Source organism: Lagenorhynchus albirostris, chromosome 6, assembly GCF_949774975.1.
Source record: "Lagenorhynchus albirostris chromosome 6, mLagAlb1.1, whole genome shotgun sequence".
Lineage (NCBI taxonomy): Eukaryota > Metazoa > Chordata > Mammalia > Artiodactyla > Delphinidae > Lagenorhynchus > Lagenorhynchus albirostris.
This window is the reverse complement of record NC_083100.1, coordinates 56,880,632-56,901,577: the sequence shown is the minus strand read 5'-3', so window position 1 is coordinate 56,901,577 and position 20,946 is coordinate 56,880,632. Positions and strand designations below refer to the sequence as shown.

The 20,946-nt window shown below is 56.1% G+C and overlaps 3 protein-coding genes across 3 annotated transcripts; all 3 read left to right on the top strand.

Annotated features, from left to right (window-relative positions):
• Positions 1-2,646: 2,646 nt before the first annotated feature.
• Positions 2,647-4,463, top strand: HOXD13 (homeobox D13). Its single transcript, XM_060151422.1, has 2 exons — positions 2,647-3,424; positions 4,213-4,463. The coding sequence occupies exons 1-2, from the start codon at positions 2,647-2,649 to the stop codon at positions 4,461-4,463; spliced, it is 1,029 nt and encodes a 342-aa protein (XP_060007405.1).
• Positions 4,464-10,328: 5,865 nt separating this feature from the next.
• On the top strand, positions 10,329-11,291 carry HOXD12 (homeobox D12). The gene is made up of 2 exons (XM_060151421.1): positions 10,329-10,902; positions 11,053-11,291. Exons 1-2 carry the CDS (start codon positions 10,329-10,331, stop codon positions 11,289-11,291), a joined length of 813 nt encoding a protein of 270 aa, XP_060007404.1.
• Positions 11,292-17,824: 6,533 nt separating this feature from the next.
• Positions 17,825-20,035, top strand: HOXD11 (homeobox D11). Its single transcript, XM_060152592.1, has 2 exons — positions 17,825-18,605; positions 19,359-20,035. The coding sequence occupies exons 1-2, from the start codon at positions 17,825-17,827 to the stop codon at positions 19,592-19,594; spliced, it is 1,017 nt and encodes a 338-aa protein (XP_060008575.1). The 3' UTR covers positions 19,595-20,035.
• Positions 20,036-20,946: the final 911 nt, after the last annotated feature.

The following is a 20,946-nucleotide window of genomic DNA, read 5'->3' as shown; positions in this document are numbered from 1 at the left end:
AGGCTATGCTCCTTACTGTTCAAAACTTCCCTGGTCTCTGAATACCTGCTAGGATGGGTAGAGAAGCTCCAAGTCTTGCCAGAGTTCCACAAGGAAACTGGAGGCAAGGCCACCATTGAGAAGTGTCTTTCAACGAGAGCATTAATTCAGACTTTGCTTCCAGTCCTGCACAACTTAATTTGCTGCATGGAAAATTAAGCCAAAAGTGAAGGGCTGTCCGAAATCAGCAAAACTTGACAAGTTCTTCCTTCCTATCTTAATTTCACTTTCTTCATTTTTTTAGCATATAATCAGTCATTAAAATATATTTATCAGATAGAAAATGGAGCAGAAATTCCAGGGCACAAAATCACAGAGATATTTAGTTTTGAGAGACTGAAAGTTTGTTGGTTCCAGTTATGTCTTAGAAATATTTCAACAAATGTATTTGAGGTAACAGAAAAAACAATTTTTTAAGTATCTCCATGTTTCCCTCTCTGAGAAAAAGAAGGGGATACAAAGGAAAAATAAGAGCATTTCAGGGGGCGGCATCCCATGACTGGTTTGGTACTGAAATTGTTGGGTAAAGAGAACCCAGCCAAACTCTTCCAAAAAGTCAGCAACCCTGTCACCTGGCTCTGACTGGCATTTAAAAAAACAAACAAATCCAGCTTCTCTTGCTAACTTCTGCCTTCTCTCAAGTAGCCGAAATTGTTCTTACTAGCAAACTTCGATTCTCTGCAATTTTCTGCAGAGGTTTAGGCCCCTCCCATCTTTGATTGATCATGAACATGTCTAGGACTTCAAAAAGGTCAAACAAATTCTCCTGCTTTTCCTTTCCAGCACCCCTCTCATAACTTTCCCCTTTATTTGAGCCTTTTATGGTTACTGCGTTCTGCGTGTCAACACTCTCAACACCAGCAGCCCACCCTGCGATGACGGGCCAGGTCCAAGAGGGCCTCCCTTGCTCTTTTAGTTGCCCCATCTAGGTCCTGTCTTGGTCCAGGAACAGTGGGGCTAGGTGACAAGCTGGCTTCATCAATCACAGGCTCAGGGGAGTGATTTTCTTGGAGGTGGGCTGGACTGGGGTGTTGCTGGTACAGAACGAAATGGGCTCACTCTGAGGGCTCTCCCACCCACCCCAGTACTGTCGGCGCATCAGATCTAATGTTGCTGCTAAAGTGGAGCCTTAGAGTTGCCGCAGAACTCACATAGGCTCCCCGCTAACGTCTAAGATGGAGGATGATGGACTGGGGTTCTGTGGCTGAGGAATGGAAGGGATGAAGAGGGCTCAGGGTTGCGATCCCTACACCCTGGCGGGACTGCCCGGAGCCCACCCTACCCCCTCGAAGTCAGACCCTGTTGCTCTGGGCTGCTCCCATCACGAGCCCCAAATTTGCTTGGGAAAAACACCCTCTTAATTTGCCCCTCTCACTTCTCTGCAGTTGGCAGCTTGGAAAAGAAAACGAAACAAAGGTCCCTGGGAAAGTGAAGTTTTCAATTAATTGGTGTGAGTAACGGGAGGGGGTGGGTGGTGTCTGCAAAATGCAAGAGGCAGTTCAGCTGCTGGGCGAGGCGCAGAAATTTCCTGGAGGGCGGCAGAGTGGCTTTCTCCCGGCGTCCTTCAGAGGGTCTTTCTGCGGACCCGGGGAGGCTGCGCCAGGGCTGGGGAGCCCAGCTCGGGAGTGCAACTCCCGGCTGGCCTGAGTGTAGAGGCGAATAGCGTGGACCAGGCGTTCGGACTTTTTTCGCTGGGGCAGATCCTCTGGTTCGCCGCGCCGAGGACGGGTCTTTTCGTCCGCTTGATTTATTTGTAAGTCTCTGTCCCCGGCCCCAAGGGCGGCTTCGTGGGCATTTTCCGGGTGGACGGTGTGTGCGTATTGGGGGAGGGGGGGTCTGCTCCAATTGGTCTTAATTTGGAGGATCGCCCGGGAGAACACGCGTTAAATGCCTTTGCCCCGTAGCAATACGCAAGGTAGAGAAAATTAGCTTCCTCGGGTTTGGGGTCTAGGTCAGCTAATCCGAGGAATTAAACAACAGGATCAAAAATCAGTCTGTTTTCACATCATTCTGATCATCCCTGTCCTTCTCCTTCATTTAGCTGTGCAGCTCAGGGAGCCAAGGAGAGGTGGCAAAAACTGCCGTGGCCGAGACAAGGCGCAGGCCTGGGCGCCCGCCTCAGTCGCAGACGGGGCCTAGGATGGGCGGTCGCGCAATCAGCTCGTGGGGGTGGCTGCGGCGCAAACGCCTGGGTCCGGGGGAGGCGGGAAGGGGCGGTGGGCTGCACAAGGGCTGGGGAGGAGTAGGGGCCGGAGTGGGTGGGTCCAAGGGGCCGGGGCCCGGAGCCAGGCTGTCCCGCGCCCCCACCCCCACGTGGCCCTGCGCAGCCAATGGCACGGCCCCGAGGGGGAGCCCTCGGGGAGGGAGGCGGCCCCCCGACCGGCTCAGGCCCCCTCCCAACCTGAACTTCGTTTTTATAAACGTCCCGCGATGAGCTAACCTGTTGGAGGGCGGGCTGGCGGGCGGGCGGGAGGCTCGCAGAGGGAGAGAGGGCGAGAGGAAGAGGGCGGGAGCGAGAGAACGAGAGAGAAAGGAGAGGAGGGAGGAGGCGCGTCGCGCCATGGGGTCGTGCACGGGGCCGGGGCCGGGGCCGGGCCAGGCCGGGCCATGAGCCGCGCCGGGAGCTGGGACATGGACGGGCTGCGGGCGGACGGCGGGGCCGCCGGGGCGGCCCCGGCCTCCTCCTCCTCCTCCTCCGTGGCGGCAGCGGCGCCGGGCCAGTGTCGCGGCTTCCTCTCGGCGCCAGTGTTCGCCGGGACACACTCCGGACGCGCGGCAGCGGCAGCGGCGGCGGCGGCAGCGGCGGCGGCGGCGGCGGCGGCCTCTGGCTTCGCGTACCCGGGGACCTCTGAGCGCGCGGGTTCCGCCTCGTCGTCGTCATCTTCGGCTGTGGTCGCGGCGCGCCCGGAGGCTTCCTCCGCCAAAGAGTGCCCGGCGCCCGGCGCGGCCGCTGCAGCGCCCCCGGGCGCCCCGGCCCTGGGCTACGGCTACCACTTCGGTAACGGCTACTATAGCTGCCGCATGTCGCACGGCGTGGGCTTACAGCAGAATGCTCTCAAGTCGTCGCCGCACGCTTCGCTGGGAGGCTTCCCGGTGGAGAAGTACATGGACGTGTCGGGCCTGGCAAGCAGCAGCGTACCGGCCAACGAGGTGCCCGCGCGAGCCAAGGAGGTGTCCTTCTACCAGGGCTACACGAGCCCCTACCAGCATGTGCCCGGCTACATCGACATGGTGTCTACCTTCGGCTCCGGGGAGCCTCGGCACGAGGCATACATCTCCATGGAGGGCTACCAGTCCTGGACGCTGGCCAACGGGTGGAACAGCCAGGTGTACTGCGCCAAGGACCAGCCACAGGGCTCCCACTTTTGGAAATCATCCTTCCCAGGTAGGGACGTTGGGAAAAGGGGAAGGACAAGAGGGAGAGATGCAGGGAGGGAGGGAGAGGAAGAGAGAAAAGAAGGAAAAGAATGGACTGGGAGTCTATGCCCCTGCTTGGGAGTTGGGCACCTATCCTCCTCCCCCCAACCATGGTTAACTCAGTGGAGCAGTCGGCCCAGTTTGTGTGAAATCTGTAAATTCATCCTTTGATTTAAATTGCCTCTCTCACAACCCTTTTCTGCCTGTGTGCGGGCATAGGCCTATTTTTCTCCTAAAGTTGAAGGTCTTTGCTGCCCTTTGCTCAGGCCTTGGCCCCTCCTCCCCAAAGAGGTGTCACGGAGTTGAGCCCCACTTTTCAAGGACATGAATAACCCAGAGTGACCACTAAAGCTTCCAAGAGCTCACAAGCTCCAAACGCAGGAACACGAAAAGTCAAAGTTTGAACAAACAGCCTAGCTATTTCTTTTTAAGTCTGTGTATGTTTGTGTGTTTGCAACCAGCATTTGCAGAAACTGTCCTTATGAGAGTCCCCAGCAACTACACCATAAAATCTCAGGCTTGTTAAGATGCTGGTTTGAGAAACCATGATGATCCATCATACTGGCCTTCACTTTGAAGTGTAAATAATGTTTCTTTAATAACATGTAAATAATATGTCTGTGTAAATAATAATAAAGTGTAAACAGCCTGTCTTTCTTCATTCTCTGTACCCCCTCCAAGTCTACACACACAGTCCCCAGCTGGGTGCTCCAGATATCCCGGTCTAATTTTTCCTGTGCTGTTTTTTTATACCAGGGGATGTGGCTCTAAATCAGCCAGACATGTGTGTCTACCGTCGGGGGAGGAAGAAGAGGGTGCCCTACACCAAACTGCAGCTCAAAGAACTGGAGAACGAGTATGCCATTAACAAGTTCATTAACAAGGACAAGCGGCGGCGGATCTCGGCTGCCACGAACCTATCCGAGAGACAAGTGACCATTTGGTTTCAGAACCGAAGAGTGAAAGACAAGAAAATCGTCTCCAAGCTCAAAGATACTGTCTCCTGATGTGGGCCAGATTGGCCACAGAGAGTTTAAATGCTTCCACTTGCCTCCAAAAGACCTTTGGAAAGACTTGAATATGTATTTAATTCCCCCATTCCCCTGCCAGTAATGGCAAATTTTGTGAATTGTTTTTCTCTCTTCCCCTTATCTGGCTCTAAAACCTCTTGCTGCCCAACCTGATTTTGTAGTTCTGTTTCTTACTTGTTTATTTTTTATTTTGCTCTTGTCTAGGTTTATTTTTTATGACTTTTTAATGTTCTGTTTCTCCCTCCAGGCCAGTATAAAGGACTTGAAGTATTTTTAAATAATCCCCCCAGATGAATTTCAGAAGTGCCATTTTGATTTTAGGGTTTTATTTTTTTAAATCACTTTTCAGCATTTCTTATCTTCATAATCCATTAGGGCAGGATGATTTGCAGTCATTCATATCCTGTGATTGGGTAATTGAATCATTAGCTCTCAGCAGTCTCCCTGAGGCAAATGGAAACAGCTCTGGGCAAGCAGTGTTCTAGGGTCACTGGGAAAGTCTAAAAATAGGAGGCTGGAGGGACTGTGATGGCTTTAAAAGCAGCTACCTTATTAAATAGGGTTTGTATCAATATTGGAGTGAAGACAATCTTTCTGACTTTGGGTCTTTCACTTGCTGTTGTAATTGTTTGTGTTTAATACACCTTGTAGATGTGTGCTTTTATAATCTTTAATTTGGAAATAATGTGTCCTCATGATGCCTTCATTTCTCTAGATGCAGATATTTAAATGGCTGCAATTGGCAGAGTGACCCACGGATGGTATAAATTCATCCCCTCTCCTTGGCCTCCAGTCTGTGGGGCTAGAATTGAGACCATCTCCTCAGTTCCCTGAAAGAGGCTTGAATCAGTGTGGCCATGGGTGGGAACTTTTATCCAGAACCCAGCGAAGAACTTGACTGTCTGAACAAATGTATTGGGCTCTCGTGGAACTTTAAGACATCTAACACATGTGGAGCTCTGAAGTCCAGGAAGAAAAAAAATATGTTTCTGAAAGTGATGATAAATAACTACTTCTAAAGTGCTGCATATTTATACAACAGAGATTATTTTTGTAGATGCAATGTCTGTGAGCTGAGATACATGGGCAGTGCTTCAGGCATTTAAAAATCACGTTTTTACTCCTAGGGAGATGCAAATAAACAGACCTCTCTTGTTTCTTCTGAGTCTTTATACATTTGTTTTCTTTTTCCAAGCTTGTGTTGCCTCTAGAAACTGGTCTTATTTATTATAAAATCTTGTTATCCTGAATGCTATGGGATTCCCTACAGATGAAGGAAACTCAACACCAGTTCTGGTCTGTAAAACCTCCAGGCTCTCCACTTCCATCACCCCTTCCCTCTCCTTTTCCTGTGCCTTTAAGATAAATAATGATAACTTTAAATTAGCATATAATTTGTGGTGTCTAAAATTATATTTTTTACCAGACCAGCTCAAAAAAAAATTCCCAATTAAATTCTACTTCTGAAAAAGAAACATTTCAGGCTTATCCCTTATCGCCTTCTCCCGGCAGCCTGCACACAGCAGTTGAAGACTGAAACCATAATTATACACCCTAAACCTCTAGACGCAATTTTTAGGCACTACTTGCTTTCTGAGGGCTTTTTGCCACTCAGGGAAATGGCCGCTGAGGAGCTGGATGCCTCGTCGTTGTTAGCGCCCGGGCGCGATGAATTCAATGGCTGCTAACTTTTGGTATGTGAGTTAAATACAGTTGTGTAAAACCCCACACGATGTGTAAACTCTTCTGGCGGTTGGATTCCCCTATGGATCTGCCAGAGAAGGCTCAGAGACCCAAGGTTCGGAGCTACTTTCGTTTTCTCCTCCTCGGCTTGATTTCTTTCGTATCTTGCAACCGACTTCGAGCAGGCAACTTCGTTTTAATTGAGACAGGCCGATAGAGAGACAGGCAGAAAAAGAAAAGTGACCACGATTCAATCTTTCAAGAAGAAATAACCCCTGAAAATGGGGCCACACCGTCCCGACCTTCCACTTCGGGAAGAGATACTGACATTTTCTCTCTTTTTCTCACAAGACGTGTTTTCATTTGAAACGGGCCTGTTTCCCCTTCTTCTCCACCGTTCCCCCCACCCCCACCCCCGCCTTCTTTTTTGTAAATTCCAGACTCCAGGGCCGCATCCTATTTCCCAGGTCCATTTCTCAGGTTTCCTGACGTGGATAGGGAGGATTGCCTCGAGGTTTTCCTTTCATCTGTAGTCTGCCGGTCAGTTTTCCCCGCCTAAGAGAAACGGGAGGTTTGCTGAAGATTAAAACTGCGCTCAAACGCTCTCCAGTGGAATTTGAATTGACGGCTAAATCAATAACAGATGAAGACTTTGTTATTTATATGCATTCCTTTTATATTCTGAATTGAGGAGGGAGGAGCGGAGCCGGTCGGTGGTCGGAGGGCTGATAGGGAGGCCCGCGAGGCGAAGGGAGCTTCAGGGAGAGGCCTTTGCTTCGGGTGGAGACTGAAAGGCCGCAGGAAGAGCGCCTCCAAAACCTGGAAGGTTACGAGCGCCGCCGGTGGAGGATCAAGGCCGGTGCGTCTACGCGTGATTCGAGAGGCGAAGGAGGCTTCGGATCCGAGACGTACTGCCACACAAAGGGGCGGCCGCGACGCTTTCCAGTCTCTGGCAGCCCGCTGGGTCCATCTGACTCCGCTGTCCCGGCCAGCTTTGCAGCTACGATCTCCGGCTTTCCGAGACGCTCGGCCGCGCCTGACAGCGGGCCTTGACCGCACGAGCTGGCGACCCCAGGCCGGCTGCGCCGCCCTTCACTGTTGATCTTGACCATGCGGCGGCGCCTCACCAGGCGTGGAGCTCGCTCGCCATCTCCTGGGCAGTCAGCGGCATTGGCAGAGCTCGCCGTTTAGCTCCGCAACCAAATCCTCTTTTCCCATTCTCCAGCTCACCAGCAAAGCCTCCCTCCCTCCCTCCTTCTCTCCCTCCTTCTCTCCCTCCTTCCCTCCCTCCCTCCCTCCCTCCCTCCTTCCCTCCTTCCCTCCTTCTCTCCCTCCCTCCCTCCCTCCTCCTCCTCCCTCCCTCCCTCCTCCTCCCTCCCTCCCTCCCTCCCCCTCCCTCCCTCCCCTCCCCCTCCCTCCCTCCCCTCCCCCTCCCTCCCTCCCTCCCTCCTCCCTCCCTCCTCCCTCCCTCCCTCCTCCCTCCCTCCTCCCTCCCTCCCTCCTCCCTCCCTCCTCCCTCCCTCCCCCCTCCCTCCTCCTCCCTCCCCCCTCCCTCCTCCTCCCTCCCCCCTCCCTCCTCCTCCCTCCCCCCTCCCTCCTCCTCCCTCCCCCCTCCCTCCTCCTCCCTCCCTCCTCCTCCTCCCTCCCTCCCTCCCTCCTTCTCCCTCCCTCCCTCCCTCCTTCTCCCTCCCTCCCTTCCTCCTCTCCCTCCCTCCCTCCCTCCTTCTCTCCCTCCCTCCCTCCTTCTCTCCCTCCCTCCCTCCCTCCTTCTCTCCCTCCCTCCCTCCCTCCCTCCCTCTCTCCCTCCCTCCCTCCCTCCCTCCCTCCCTCCCTCCTTCCCTCCCTCCTTCTCTCCCTCCCTCCCTCCCTCCTTCTCTCCCTCCCTCCCTCCCTCCTTCTCTCCCTCCCTCCCTCCCTCCTTCTCTCCCTCCCTCCCTCCCTCCTTCTCTCTCTCCCTCCCTCCCTCCTTCTCTCTCCCCTCCCTCCTTCTCTCTCTCCCCTCCCTCCCTCCTTCTCTCTCCCTCCCTCCCTCCCTCTCCCTCCCTCCCTCCCTCCCTCTCTCCTTCCCTCCCTCCTTCTCTCCCTCCCTCCCTCCTCTCCCTCCCTCCCTCCTTCTCTCCTTCTCTCCCTCCCTCCTTCTCTCCCTCCCTCCCTCCCTCCCTCTCTCTCTCCCTCTCTCCCTCCCTCCCTCCCTCCCTCCCTGTCCCCGTCCCCAGCTGCCAGCTCCACGGTACAACTTTGTCTGCTGGACCTCGGAAATTATAAACCCAGGCGATGAGGTGGGGCGGCTGGGCATCATCTGAGCCAGAGAAAGGGAGTCTAGTTGTTCTAGTCTTTTCTATTTCTCTTTTAATTCCTTTACATCTCTAGTCCCATAGGGCAAACCGCAGCTATGCGGCTGCCAAAACGTCCGAAGAAGACACACCTGGACCTGGCAATACCGGAGAATCGTTGTATAGTACTGAGGTAGGAAGAGAGAAGACTGCAGGGACCCGTTGGAGCTGGAGTTTCAGACCTAGGGAGGCTGTAACTCCTCGAAAACAGGGCGAGTTTCCCAAAATGAGAGCCTAGGTTCCCTAAGTCCCTAGGAACTGAGGTTGCAGCTTGCGCCTACACCCCGCGCCCCTCCCGCCCCCCATGAAAGGACAGGGAATGGAATACGTCTCTGTTTCTGAGCTCCTAAGGAAACTCCAACAGAGCCCTGAGGAGCCGAGACTTGCCCAACCCCTACCCCTACCCCCACCCGCACCCCCTACCCCCGCCCTAGAGCAAGAAGAAGAGGCCGACTGCGTTCCCCAGAGCCGCCCAGTTGGTCGCCATAACTCACACAATAAAGTCTCAGCGCGCTGGTCAGCCTTGCCCTCCGGCGGCGCCTGTGTGGTCTCCGTGCCGGAGCTGGCGGTCTAACCAATTCCAGCTTGGCTCGGGGACCGCGAGGCAGGCTGCAGGCTGGGGCGGGCGCCAGTCACGGGGTAGCTAGGGGTCTTGGGACCGGAGGCAGGAAAGGAGGATCCTTAACCCTCCGGGAGGAGCCGTGGCGGGGACTGCCACATTGCTCCCAGCGAGGGAGCGCTGCCGCCCGCCACCCTGTTCGCCAGACCTCCGAACCCGCCAGCGGCCCGTGCGCCCCTGGAGGCGCTGAGCAGAGGAACGCTGCTAGTCCGCTGCCTCGGTGTGCCCCGCTGTTCCCGGCCGGTGGCTCTGGCTTTTCTGTTCTTCCACATCAGATCAGGGGAGCTCGTCCTGCACGCCACGGAGTGGATTAACACCTTGGAGTTCCGGTTTGAAGGGCTGCAGTCTCCAAGGTGACTGCTGGCGATTAAAAGAATGTAGCCTTTGGCCACGACTGGCCAATCAAGCTGTCTGGGTCCCCAGGCCAGCATTCTCCATGGACCTGGATGGTGACTTTCTTAGGAGCAGAGGGCTGGACCATGGAGAAGCACACCAGAAGTGATGTGAATCCTCCTTCCTGGGCGCCAAACTTAGGCAGAATTTGTGATGCATTCCTCTTCTATCAGCAAACTGCCTGCGGCCGGGGACCTAGGGCTCAGGCAGCGCTGGGTCTTCACTGCTAGATCATGTGTGCAGAGTCCAGTCCAGAGGGATGAGGTGGGAAGGGACGGGGTAGGAGTAGCTTTGCTCAGGCCTAGCGACAGAGTTAATGGCCCCACCAGACCAAGGGCTCTCTGGACAAGCCAAGAAGTGCACCGTACTGGAAAAGGCCTCAGCTGCGAGTTAAAGCTGGTAGAAGCAAGCCTGGCCCATGCAGCCAGCGGAAAATGGGAGTGCAAAGCCAGTGAAGACCAAGAAGGACCCCAAGGGACAATGCACCCAAGGGTGCATTGAGGCAAATGCACCCGATGCCCAATGCCCCCAGCTGCGGAACTCAGCCTGGAAACTCGAAGAGGCTTCACCTTTGCTCAACATGCCTTAGCTCTGCTTGGCAGCCTAGTCATTCGCCATCGAATATTGCGGGTGTTATCATAATACCCTGAATGGGGGGGAGGGGAGAAACGGGTCGGGGGATGTAGGCGGTGCTGAAATGACCGGCTTTGAAGAACCTGCAGGCAAAGTTTCGTCCAATCGTCTGAGCCTGTCCTCTTATTCCCGGTTGTAACTAAATACTGCTGCAAGCGCAGCCCAAGCCCTTTGTTGGAGATGTGTGAGCGCAGTCTCTACAGAGCGGGCTATGTGGGCTCGCTTCTGAATCTACAGTCGCCCGACTCCTTCTACTTTTCCAACCTGCGGCCGAATGGCGGCCAGTTGGCCGCCCTTCCCTCCATCTCATACCCGCGCGGCGCGCTGCCCTGGGCCACCACGCCCGCCTCCTGCGCCCCAGCGCAGCCTGCCGGTGCCACCACCTTCGGCAGCTTTTCCCAGCCCTACCTGGCTGGCTCTGGGCCTCTTGGCCTGCAGCCCCTGGGCGCCAAGGACGGATCCGAAGAACAGGCCAAGTTTTATACTCCCGACGCGGCCGCCGGGCCGGAGGAGCGTGGTCGTGCGCGGCCTCCCTTCATCCCGGAGTCTAGCCTGGCCCCCGCGGCCGCTGCTCTCAAAGCGGTCAAGTACGACTACGCGGGTGTGGGCCGCGTCGCGCCGGGCTCTTCGGCCCTTCTCGAGGGGACACCCTGCTCCTCCGGCTTCAAGGACGAGACCAAGGGCCCGCTCAACTTGAACATGACAGTGCAGGCGGCGGGCGTCGCCTCCTGCCTGCAACCTTCGCTGCCCGACGGTAAAGGGTGGCCACGCTCCGCGAGCAACGCTCCCCGGGCCGGGGTGGGAGGTGGGGTGCAGGGGAGAGTGTGTAGAGGGAGGGAGCCGCCAGGGGCGGGCAGGCAACCGGGAGCGGGCCGGGCTGATTTGGGTTGGGGCTGTGTTGCAGGCCTGCCGTGGGGGGCGGCCCCGGGGAGGGCCCGCAAGAAGCGGAAACCCTACACTAAGCAGCAGATTGCGGAGCTGGAGAACGAATTCCTTCTCAACGAATTCATCAACCGGCAGAAGCGCAAGGAATTGTCCAATAGGCTGAACCTCAGCGACCAGCAAGTCAAAATCTGGTTCCAGAACCGGCGTATGAAGAAGAAGCGCGTGGTGCTGCGCGAGCAGGCGCTGGCGCTATACTAGCTCCCGGGGTGGCCCTGGCCGGGCCGGGCTGGGCCTGCCTTTTTTCACCGAGGCCTGGCGTGAAGGAAGTGAGGGGATAGGGCTTTTCCTTCTGCTCCTTCTCCGCTGGTTCCAGGTACCCTCCCGCTCAGACAGCAGCTCCAGAAGCCTGCAGGAGATATGTTTGGAGACCTGGCCGGTTGAGCATCCACCCTTTCCCCTTTCTCAGAGAAGCCTGCAGAAGTTGCAGCACAACCTTGGCCTTGAGGCTTCCAGAATGGGGGTCTGGAGTCATCTGCCCTAACTCTTAGCGGGGGCATTATTATACCCAGGGCTCACTCTAGTGTCCTTGTACTTGGATTTCTGCTTCCACCTGATTAGTCTTCTTTCCCCCCACCCCTCCCCAGCCCTTTCTGCATCTAGCAGGCACCTAACTAGAGCTCAGAGTGGAACTGAATTTAGGTAGAACTCCCGGGCAGATTAGAAAGGGCTAAGGGCACAGTTTTGTCTCTTTGCAGCCAAAGTCCCTTGTGGCAAAGCCAGAATCTCGACTTTGGAGGAGGGAAAGGGCGCCGTCCCCCTCCTGTATGCCCTGGCTGTTTTGGGAGGACAATAGCCATCCTAGACCTTCAGACTTCAGGAGGAAAAGGGAGTAAGGGCATGGTGGCCAAACTCCAGAGACACCTCAGAGTCCGGCTGGACTGACCCCTCCGGCTGGCTGGGCTGAATGGATTGGATACGTCCTTCCCGTGGGTGGGATGAGGGAGGCTGGGGCTCCACAGCAAACTGCAGCTTCCAGAACAGACTGGTAAAATCCCCCTCCTTCTTCCACCTCCTCACACATGCCCAATGCAGAGCCCTTCACTCTGCAACTGGACCCCCAGAGCTGAGCTCTGGTGAGGAGAGCTGCTAGTTGGCTTTGAGGCTGGGCTGCACTAGGAGGAGGGGGAAATATCTGGGGGTAAGGGAGTGAGCCAGGAAGGGGGGTGTCCTACCTTCCGACTGTAAATATGGCTTTCCTGTCGAGGTAGGCAAAGGTGTCGACTTGTCTGTCTTTCTTGAATTACAGTAATGGACCACCACAGGGAGAGGTGAAGTCTCATCTCCCCCACCAGTCAACAGTCAGGAGGGCTAGGAAGGAGGCCCTTCAGATCCTCAGCCCCTTCTCTGCTCTAGACTGAGTAGAGAGAAGCAGAAGTTCCCCTCTCATCACTCTCTCCACCGCCCACCGGCCCCACCAGGGGCCCTGCCACTGTGCTCCTTCTGAGGCCATGTCTGACCGGCTCCAGCAGAGCCTTAGAGACCCTGGGCCCTGCCTGGCTTCCTTTGTGGAGACTGAGGTTGCTGAATGCCAGATAGAGATGTCCTGGGTATGCTGGAGTGTCCTGCCTTAGCTTCAGGGAACGCAAGGGCCCCCCAAGCTCCTTCTACCATCTCTGCCCCTTTTCTGTCTCCTTCAGAGAAGTAGCACCCCGCCCCAACTCCTAGCAAGATGCCCAACAGCCAAAGAGTTGAAGATTCCTTACCAAAGTATGATGATGATTTATTTTCGGTGGAGGACCAGGCACCTCACGGGGAGTCCTAAGCCTCATCCCAACTGACCTCAGTTGACGTTTAGATGAATTGCATTTTCTCTGCTATCTAATAGTTTTCGTGCATGTTTTGTTTGGTTTTGATTTTGTCAAAAACAATAGCGTGTATATATCAGACATACAGAAATGTTTTGAGTGGAAATAAATATCCAAGTCCCAGTCATGCTGTCGTGGGACTGATGTCGATTTTTCAAAACGTTTCAGATTCCCTTCTAATGTTTTTCAGGCCACCAAATTCACTTTTCTTTCCTGGTTGCGGCTTCACTATGGGTGCTGACTGTTCATTAAAGGAGAAAATGGCTTCCAAGTCAGTGAGGAAATGGTGTATAAAAGCCTATAAACAAAATGTGTATAAAACATCCAAGGTGGGGGAACCGTGAGCAGATTTCAGCGTGTCTCACACACTAAGCGAACCCTCGGCTTGTTGCTGGCTGGAGCTTCCACATTTTGCCTAAATTCTCAAACTTTGAAGCTTGCTGTTCAGGGGGCTGCCAAGATATGTTCCTCGGGTTTCAATACAAAACATCTCTCCCTGCCATGTTTCCGGGTCAGCCTTCTTGTGGGCAGGCGACGCCCTGTGGAAATCCTCCACACTGGCACCTCTGCCTGAAACCCAGCAGACTCCCTTGGGAAACGTGGCCTCTGCACCCCCTAGGCTTTCAGAGCCTCTATCTCAGGCCAGGAAAGCCAGGGCCTGCTTGGTATTCACCGAGCTCTTGCAGATCCCAGCTCCCAGCTAGCTCAGTGATGGAAACTAAAGAACTGCTAGCTTTTAGTAAGTGGGAGAATTAGCAAAACCGTTAAGTCTCTAATTCCGAGCGTTCAGTGGTTCCAACTCCCCTTCCCTGAAGCTAATTTGATGGAATATATTTTAAACAGCTCCTAAAACAAACAAACAACAACAACAACAAAAAAAAAACAGGAATAAAGGAAACAAGAAGCTGCCGAGGGAGGCCCTATCATTAGAAATGTTTCCCCGCCTGGTGGGGCTCAGGGAGGTGATGGTACCAGAACTGAGTTTCTCTGAGTCCCAGAAGGTTTGCCCCCTTCAAGATAGCTGAACAAAGGCAGAGGCCACACTCAGACCTCAGGTCTGGAGGGCTGGGTAAAGGGCCAGGGAACCAGACTTAGACCCAGGCCTAAGACAACACAGGGAGACCATTTTTTTGCAATATATACCATCAAATCATTGTGTTCTTTTTTCTGTAGCCTGGGATGTAGGGTGGGAGGAGATATTCATGGAGACCACTCCCCAAAGAGATTGAAATTATTCTAAGTGTAAAATCTTGTCTGTTAATTGGAGCTTCAGCAGTGTTTTTCGAATCCATCCTTTCTACTGATCCATACGAATACAAAGGTGGTGGTGTCCTCTCTCCCTTCCTAACCAAAGTCCTGGCAGAGATTTGGAACCACCATGAAATTTGAAAGAAATAAATACCCGAGAGAAATGCTGAAATCGAAGTGTTTAACATTCCCTCGCACAAAGACAAATGCGTCCTCCGAAATGCTGCAGTCCAGGCAGGCCTCTTGACCAAGGAAAAGGTTTTTAAATGAGAAAAAACGGCTTGGTCTGGCATTCAATCGGCTGCGAGCTCAGAGGGCCGACCAGGAGACGCTTTTAAGGCCTGGGGGCTCTCCCCTCGGGAGGCGGGCTGGGGAGGCTTCCGGGAGGCGGGCGGGCGGAGGAGAAATCCAGAACCGTTGTAAATATTCATGTCTGTGGAGGTGGAGGGAGGGTGTGCCCCTTCATCCCGCCTCTCCCAGCTGCATCCACCCCCCGTTAGTGGGGAGGGGGGGCTCGGTGCCTGTCCGACCGTCCTTGGACAAAGGTAATCTCCCCACATTTTTGTTCTTCAGTCACTTGACTTAAGGAGCCCATTCCGAAGGCTCTGCAGGGAAGGGACTGGCTCTGGGTGCTTTCTCCGCGTTTCTCCTCTTCTTTCGTTTCCTAAAAGAGCATAAATAATTAAAGTTTGGCAGGGAGGAAAAGCTTTCTTGCAGAACTGTAGTGGCAATAAATGAAATGACTCAGAATCCCTTCCCCAGTCAGCTTTTACGAGAGCTGCCAGACAGTGTCTGTTCACGTTCTCCAGATACCACGGGCGCCCTGACAAAGTTAAGGTCAAGTTAGTGTCTTATCTTGGGTGGCTCGAAATTACCGCACCGTGTCCGGGCGCTGCGCGGAAAGCTACCGCTCGCGGAGCTGCTGGCTGTGCCCGGAGGGTCCGGTGCGCTCCCTGCGCTTCGAGTGGGGCCGCGCAGGCAAAGACAAGGCCACAGCTCTGGGATCTTCACGGTAGGTTCTCGAGCGGGACGCGCGGGTCGGGAAGCTGCGGTTTTCGGGGAAAGGATGGAGGAAAAAGCTGGGGCCAAAGGGCGAAGCGGACTGGGTCCAGAACGAAAGCCTTGGCTTGGGGGTGGGGGTGGGGGCCCGTGCTAACGCGCAGAGAGGGGCCAGCCGCCCCTTTCCCTCTGCACCCGCGCGCCGCTGCAGATGGCGCACCCTCCCCCGCCAAAGCACGGTTCCAGCCCGAGCGCCGTCGCCATGTCGTTGAACTTGAATGGTTCGTCCTCCCCCACTTCCCTCTTTAGCGGTCAGCAGGCTCCACTTTGGGGGCAGCGGGCTGCCTGCGCCCCACCCGTGCAGAGAGAAGGTACCAGAATCTTGCGCACTTGCAGACACATAAAGACCCAGCCGGGGGCCCCTGCGGTCCCTGCCCTGGGTCCTGAGCAGCCTCTTGGCTTGTGTTTAGTGTCCGGGGAGCCATTTTAGGAGACAGATCCAGGGGCGTCGACTACGAGCCCGAAAGGGAGAGAGGCTTGGGCCGCGGATGGAGATGGGCAGGCAGATAAGTGTGCCGGCGGGCTGGGCTAAGGAGAAGCGGGCGAGCTGGAATCAGGGCGAGAGTGCCAGCTGCGTGGAAGGTGCACACAGGGTGGGCAGTTCTGGGGGGGCTTCTTGCCCTCCAGTCCCACCGACCTGTTTGCACAGTGTTCTGAGAGAAGCTGAGATGGGAGGGGGCGGAGAAGAGAGAGTGGGACGGAGAATGCGGAGGGAGGAGAAAAAAGAGGAAGGGGGGAAACATTGGCCAGAAAATAGATATGAGCTCTGATCACCCGCCTTTTTTCTGTCTGTCGGCATGGTGGGCAGAGCTCACGGCACCGGCACTGCAGCGGCCGGGGCCAGGGTGGGAACCGTCTTCACAACCTGCACTGCCTGTCCTGGGCGTAGGGCTGAGGCCCAGGACCAGTGCTGGGATTGCCTGGCAGAGGAATCCTGGGGAGAGGGGCAACTTCCTGCCCACGGTTCTGGGATTTGGGTTTGGGGAGCTTCTTTCTGAGACACTGATTTTTACCTTTGGAAAATGCTGGCTTTCCCAAGGCGGGAGCCCAGGCCTCGCTTGGACCCCCCCCCAGGCTAAAAAAGAGGGACGCAGCCACTGCCGAGGAGACTGAGGCCTCGGGGCGAGTGGATGGGGGGCCCGCAGAGCCGAGTGGAGAAGAGGGGCTTGAAGAAGGAGCCAAGAGCTTCTGAGAGCCCGCCCCCCACCCCCCAGAGCCAACGGACCTCCGGGGGGCCCACAGTGACCCTGCAGGCCCGAGGGTGCCGCAGGAGCCTTGGAAAGGCACGGCACGGATGTGTAGGCCTTGGCGGGGCTCCGACGTCGAGAAGGGGCTGGATGTGAGGCTAGTTGGTCCCAGTCCAGGCCATAAGGCAGAGAGGGTGAGGAGGGCGGAGGCACCGGCGTTTTGTCTCCGCTTTCGGGAAAGCGGGAAGCCAGGCACCCTGAGAGTAGGACTCCAGATCCTTTTGTTCACCAGACCCCCCAGCTTCTAGAGGGCCACGGGGTATCTTCGCTGGCTGAAGTTCCTTCTTGCTTTAGCACTGGGGGAGAAAAGGCAGAGAGGTGACAGGGAGAGAGATAGAGGCGGTGACACATAGCTAGGGGAAAGGAGGAGAGGATCAGGGGACAGACTGAGACAGGAAAGGAGGGGAGTAATAAGAGGAAGGAAGAAGAAAAAAGGAAACGGGGAAGTGAGAGAAGAGAGGACAGGAGAGAAAGAAGTGAGAAGAATGAAGGGAGACAAGGAAGGAGAAAGAGAGACAGAAAGGAGAGAGGGCGACAAGGCCGAGTGGGCACCGAGGCCCTGGACCGGGTGAGCTCCTGGTAGGGTTTTGGCGTGAGTTTTTTGAGGCTGGCATTCTCGCTCCCGGTCGTCCATGGAGAAAGCCGTTACTCCGCAGCGTAAGCGCTGGGTAGAGAAATATGTAAATTAGGGCTCCTGGCGCCCCGAGAGAGGCGCAATTACGCCCCTTGAACAAGAAGCAACAAGCTCCCGGCGGGCAAACTGAAAAGGGTGGCGGCGTTGCGGGGGAGGGAGCGCCTGCAGGACGGGGTGTGGGGGGTGGGAAACTCACACCCTCACACCTAGTCCCCTGTGCCCGCAGCTGGGGCTCCCCCCTCAGCTCTCCGCTTCTTTCCCTTCCCCCTTCCTCCGCCTTCCTCCCCCTCCCTCCTCCTCCCAGCCGGCCTCGGTCCGCGTACTTAAAGGCGCGGGCGGGCGCGGGCGGGCGGCCCAGCCGGGCGGTGGCAGATGCACCCAGCAGTGGCAGCCGACGGCGGCGCACAGGTGACTTGCCTGAGGCACAGCCTGATCAGGGGGCGCCCGGGGAGAGCTGGCTGTAGAGGGAGGCCGATCCGCCCCCAGCGCGCGCGCGTCTTGGCGCCAGGAACTGTCCCGGAGTGTGTTGGCGAGCACTGATATAGATATAAGGACATTGCTCTCCATGGCGTCACGTGACATAATTACCACCAGAATCAATCAAGATGAATAGCACGTCAGCTCCCGGTGGGGATTTTTGCTTAGTTGATCCTGGCCCAAGCCTCTTGTGCAATCGATGGCTCAGGTTGGCGGCGCGGGGAGCGGCCCGGGGCTCGCCGGCGCGCACGCCGCGGAGCCATGAACGACTTTGACGAGTGCGGCCCGAGCGCAGCCAGCATGTACCTGCCCGGCTGCGCCTACTATGTGGCCCCGTCGGACTTCGCCAGCAAGCCGTCGTTCCTGTCACAACCGTCGTCCTGCCAGATGACTTTCCCCTACTCTTCCAACCTGGCGCCGCACGTCCAGCCCGTGCGCGAAGTGGCCTTCCGCGACTACGGCCTGGAGCGTGCCAAGTGGCCATACCGCGGCGGCGGCGGAGGCGGTGCAGGGGGCGGCGGCGGCGGCGGCGGCGGTCCCGGCGGGGGCGGCGGCGGCGGCGCCGGTAGCTACGCTCCCTACTACGCTGCAGCGGCGGCGGCAGCGGCGGCGGCGGCGGCGGCGGCCGAGGAGGCGGCCATGCAGCGCGAGCTGCTCCCGCCCGCGGGCCGCCGTCCGGATGTGCTCTTCAAGGCGCCGGAGCCGGTGTGCGCCGCGCCCGGGCCGCCGCACGGCCCCGCGGGCGCCGCCTCCAATTTCTACAGCGCCGTGGGCCGCAACGGCATCCTGCCGCAGGGCTTCGACCAGTTCTACGAGGCTGCACCCGGGCCCCCGTTCGCCGGACCGCAGCCCCCTCCGCCGCCCGCGCCGCCACAGCCCGAGGGCGCCGCCGACAAGAGCAGCCCCAAGACGGCGGCCAGTGGCGGTGGGGGAAGTCCCTGCGCCAAGACGAACCACGGCTCGGAGCCCAAGGGGGCGGCAGAGGGCGGCGACGGCGAGGTGCCCCCAGGGGAGGCGGGGGCTGAGAAGAGCGGCGGCGCAGGTAGGCACCGGACGCGGGGTGGGCGGCTGGGTTCGGGGGCCGCGGGCGCGGGGGGGGGGCGGAGGGGGCCTTCCTCTGCTTGCGCAGTTTTATGTGCTACTTTATAAGCGTTCGAAGGGGTTTATACATCCTATAAGATTTCCCGGGCCGTTGTAAAGCGTGTTTACGATAGGAAACCAATTTAGGTGGGCTTAAGGTAGACTTCGATGAGGACATTAATCGCTGCAGAGAGCTTTCCCCCAGTTTTGTGCGTGCGGTGAGGGGGATTGGTCCTAGAGACCATGGAGGGAGGGAGGAAGGGAGGAGAGATTTTAAGCCAATTTGTGAGTGTGGACACTCGAGCCTCCTGCTTTTAAAGGGGTGGGGTGGGGGGTTGGGGAGAGTTTGATGCTTGAACTGGACTTTATCCAAGCCGCTGGCTGCCCGGCGCGCTCGTGTTTCTCTCCCTTCCGAGTCCAGCTCAGAGCCTGCCTCGCCCTCTGCTTCCCCACCTCGATGCCAGGCCGTGTGTGTGTGTGTGTGTGTGTGTGTGTGCGCGCACGTGTGTGTGGCTGGGCGTGAACACACGTCCACGCCCGCACTCTCTACTGTGACCGCCCATATATCATCCCCCACGACGCAGGCAGGGCCTTTCAGCGGCAGCAGGGGACGTCCCCAACGGGCCGAGGCCTGGCCCTCGCGCGGGCCCGGGCGGGCGGCCGGGGGGTGGGCAGGCAAAGGCCTCTCTCACCTCTCGGTCTTTTTGCCTTGCAGTGGCCCCCCAGCGATCCCGAAAAAAGCGCTGTCCCTACACCAAGTATCAGATCCGCGAACTGGAACGGGAGTTTTTCTTTAACGTGTACATAAACAAAGAGAAAAGACTCCAACTTTCTCGGATGCTCAACCTCACTGACCGGCAAGTCAAAATCTGGTTCCAGAATCGCAGAATGAAAGAAAAGAAACTGAACAGAGACCGTCTGCAGTATTTCACTGGAAACCCCTTATTTTGAGAGCTCCAGGAAGCACCCCTCTCCCCTGAGCCCCACTCACCCACTCTCCTCCCCACCAGCCTGCCCTGGGCAGGCCCAATGTCCTTGGGTTTAATGACGCCTCTTCTCTGTGGAACTCCACGATTCCTTCCCACGGTCAACTCGGGACCTCCCAGCGACCACTGCAGCCTGCGGACGAGGTCGGGGACTTGGCCGAACGGATCCTAATAAGGGGAAAATGGTAAATGCAAACGTCCCTTTACAATTTTGCCGCCAATGCGCTGTTGTTCTCCCTCCCTCTCTCTGAGCTCCCGTGGGCACGCTGTGGGATCTGTAGAGAGTTAGGCCGAGGGGCTGGAAGGCGCTTGTTTTTGCTCTGAGTTTAAGGGACCGAATCCCTTCCCCTTGGTGAATGCAGATTATTTAAACTCTGGGGAATGTACCTTTGGTCTGTCGTATCAAGGCATGGGTCACTGTCTTTTGTGTGAATAAATGGTTTCTAGTAAAATGGAGGTTACAGCTTCAATACACTGTATGAATTTTCCTCTTTGAAGAAGTTTAGTGTCTGATTAGGATATTTTAGTGGCCAGAACCTTCCCTTCCAAGCAACTGAAAATCAAGTGAAATGCTTTTTAATCCCGCTAAAATAAGGAGTCGTTCCCTCCCATTCTTTCTAGGCTGCACTGGCATTAAAAATCACTTTAGGGATGAATCTCTGAATTGAAGACGTGAGCCAGCCACACTGGTGCTGCCTTCTTCAGGCCATGAGGTTGGGGCAGCAGGAACCTAAGAAACAAATCTCCTTGCCCACCCCACCCCCAATGTAGTAAACTTGGAATTCCTGAAAAAACAAAAGAAACTTTAAAAAAAAACTGCTTAGGAGATCCAAATTCACTCTTAACAAGCTGTCAAGGAGGAAGCGTCCCTTAAAAGAAGAAATTAAAACTAGAACCTGTCATTGGGGAAAAAAAAGTTTGCTAAAGGGAAGGTATCAGTGGGTGGAGAGGGCCTGGGTCCTTGTTAGTGTCACACGGGCCTGGAGCAGAGAAGGTAACCCCTCATCCCTGGAAATAGGGCCCAGGGCTGCAGATCCACTTCTCACGACATTTACTGCTTCAAGGTAAAGAATGTGGTAGGGGCCGCACTGCACTTTATGTTGCAGGGCCAGGCCAGGCTGTTTACAAAACCTTGAACTGTCTAGACAACACCATAAAAGCCAAAGTTCTAAACAGCTTAATTGGGTTATATTATACACCTTCTGGTGGGCCCAAAGGAGATTTCCGCAAATGTGCAATAAACTGGAAGAGTGAGAAGAGCTTCTCTTTCTCTGAAAAGAATAAAGTGAATCTTATGACTCGTAACCTCTCGTAAGC

What these genes read in the sequence shown, in the direction of transcription:
- HOXD11 (XM_060152592.1), top strand. Translation starts at nt 17,825, where the DNA reads ATGAACGACTTTGACGAGTGCGGCCCGAGCGCAGCCAGCATGTACCTG. An exon ending in TGAGAAGAGCGGCGGCGCAG is followed by an intron (nt 18,606 to 19,358) that starts GTAGGCACCGGA and finishes TTTGCCTTGCAG; the next exon opens with TGGCCCCCCAGCGATCCCGA.
- HOXD13 (XM_060151422.1), top strand. Translation starts at nt 2,647, where the DNA reads ATGAGCCGCGCCGGGAGCTGGGACATGGACGGGCTGCGGGCGGACGGC. An exon ending in TTGGAAATCATCCTTCCCAG is followed by an intron (nt 3,425 to 4,212) that starts GTAGGGACGTTG and finishes TTTTTATACCAG; the next exon opens with GGGATGTGGCTCTAAATCAG.
- HOXD12 (XM_060151421.1), top strand. Translation starts at nt 10,329, where the DNA reads ATGTGTGAGCGCAGTCTCTACAGAGCGGGCTATGTGGGCTCGCTTCTG. An exon ending in GCAACCTTCGCTGCCCGACG is followed by an intron (nt 10,903 to 11,052) that starts GTAAAGGGTGGC and finishes GCTGTGTTGCAG; the next exon opens with GCCTGCCGTGGGGGGCGGCC.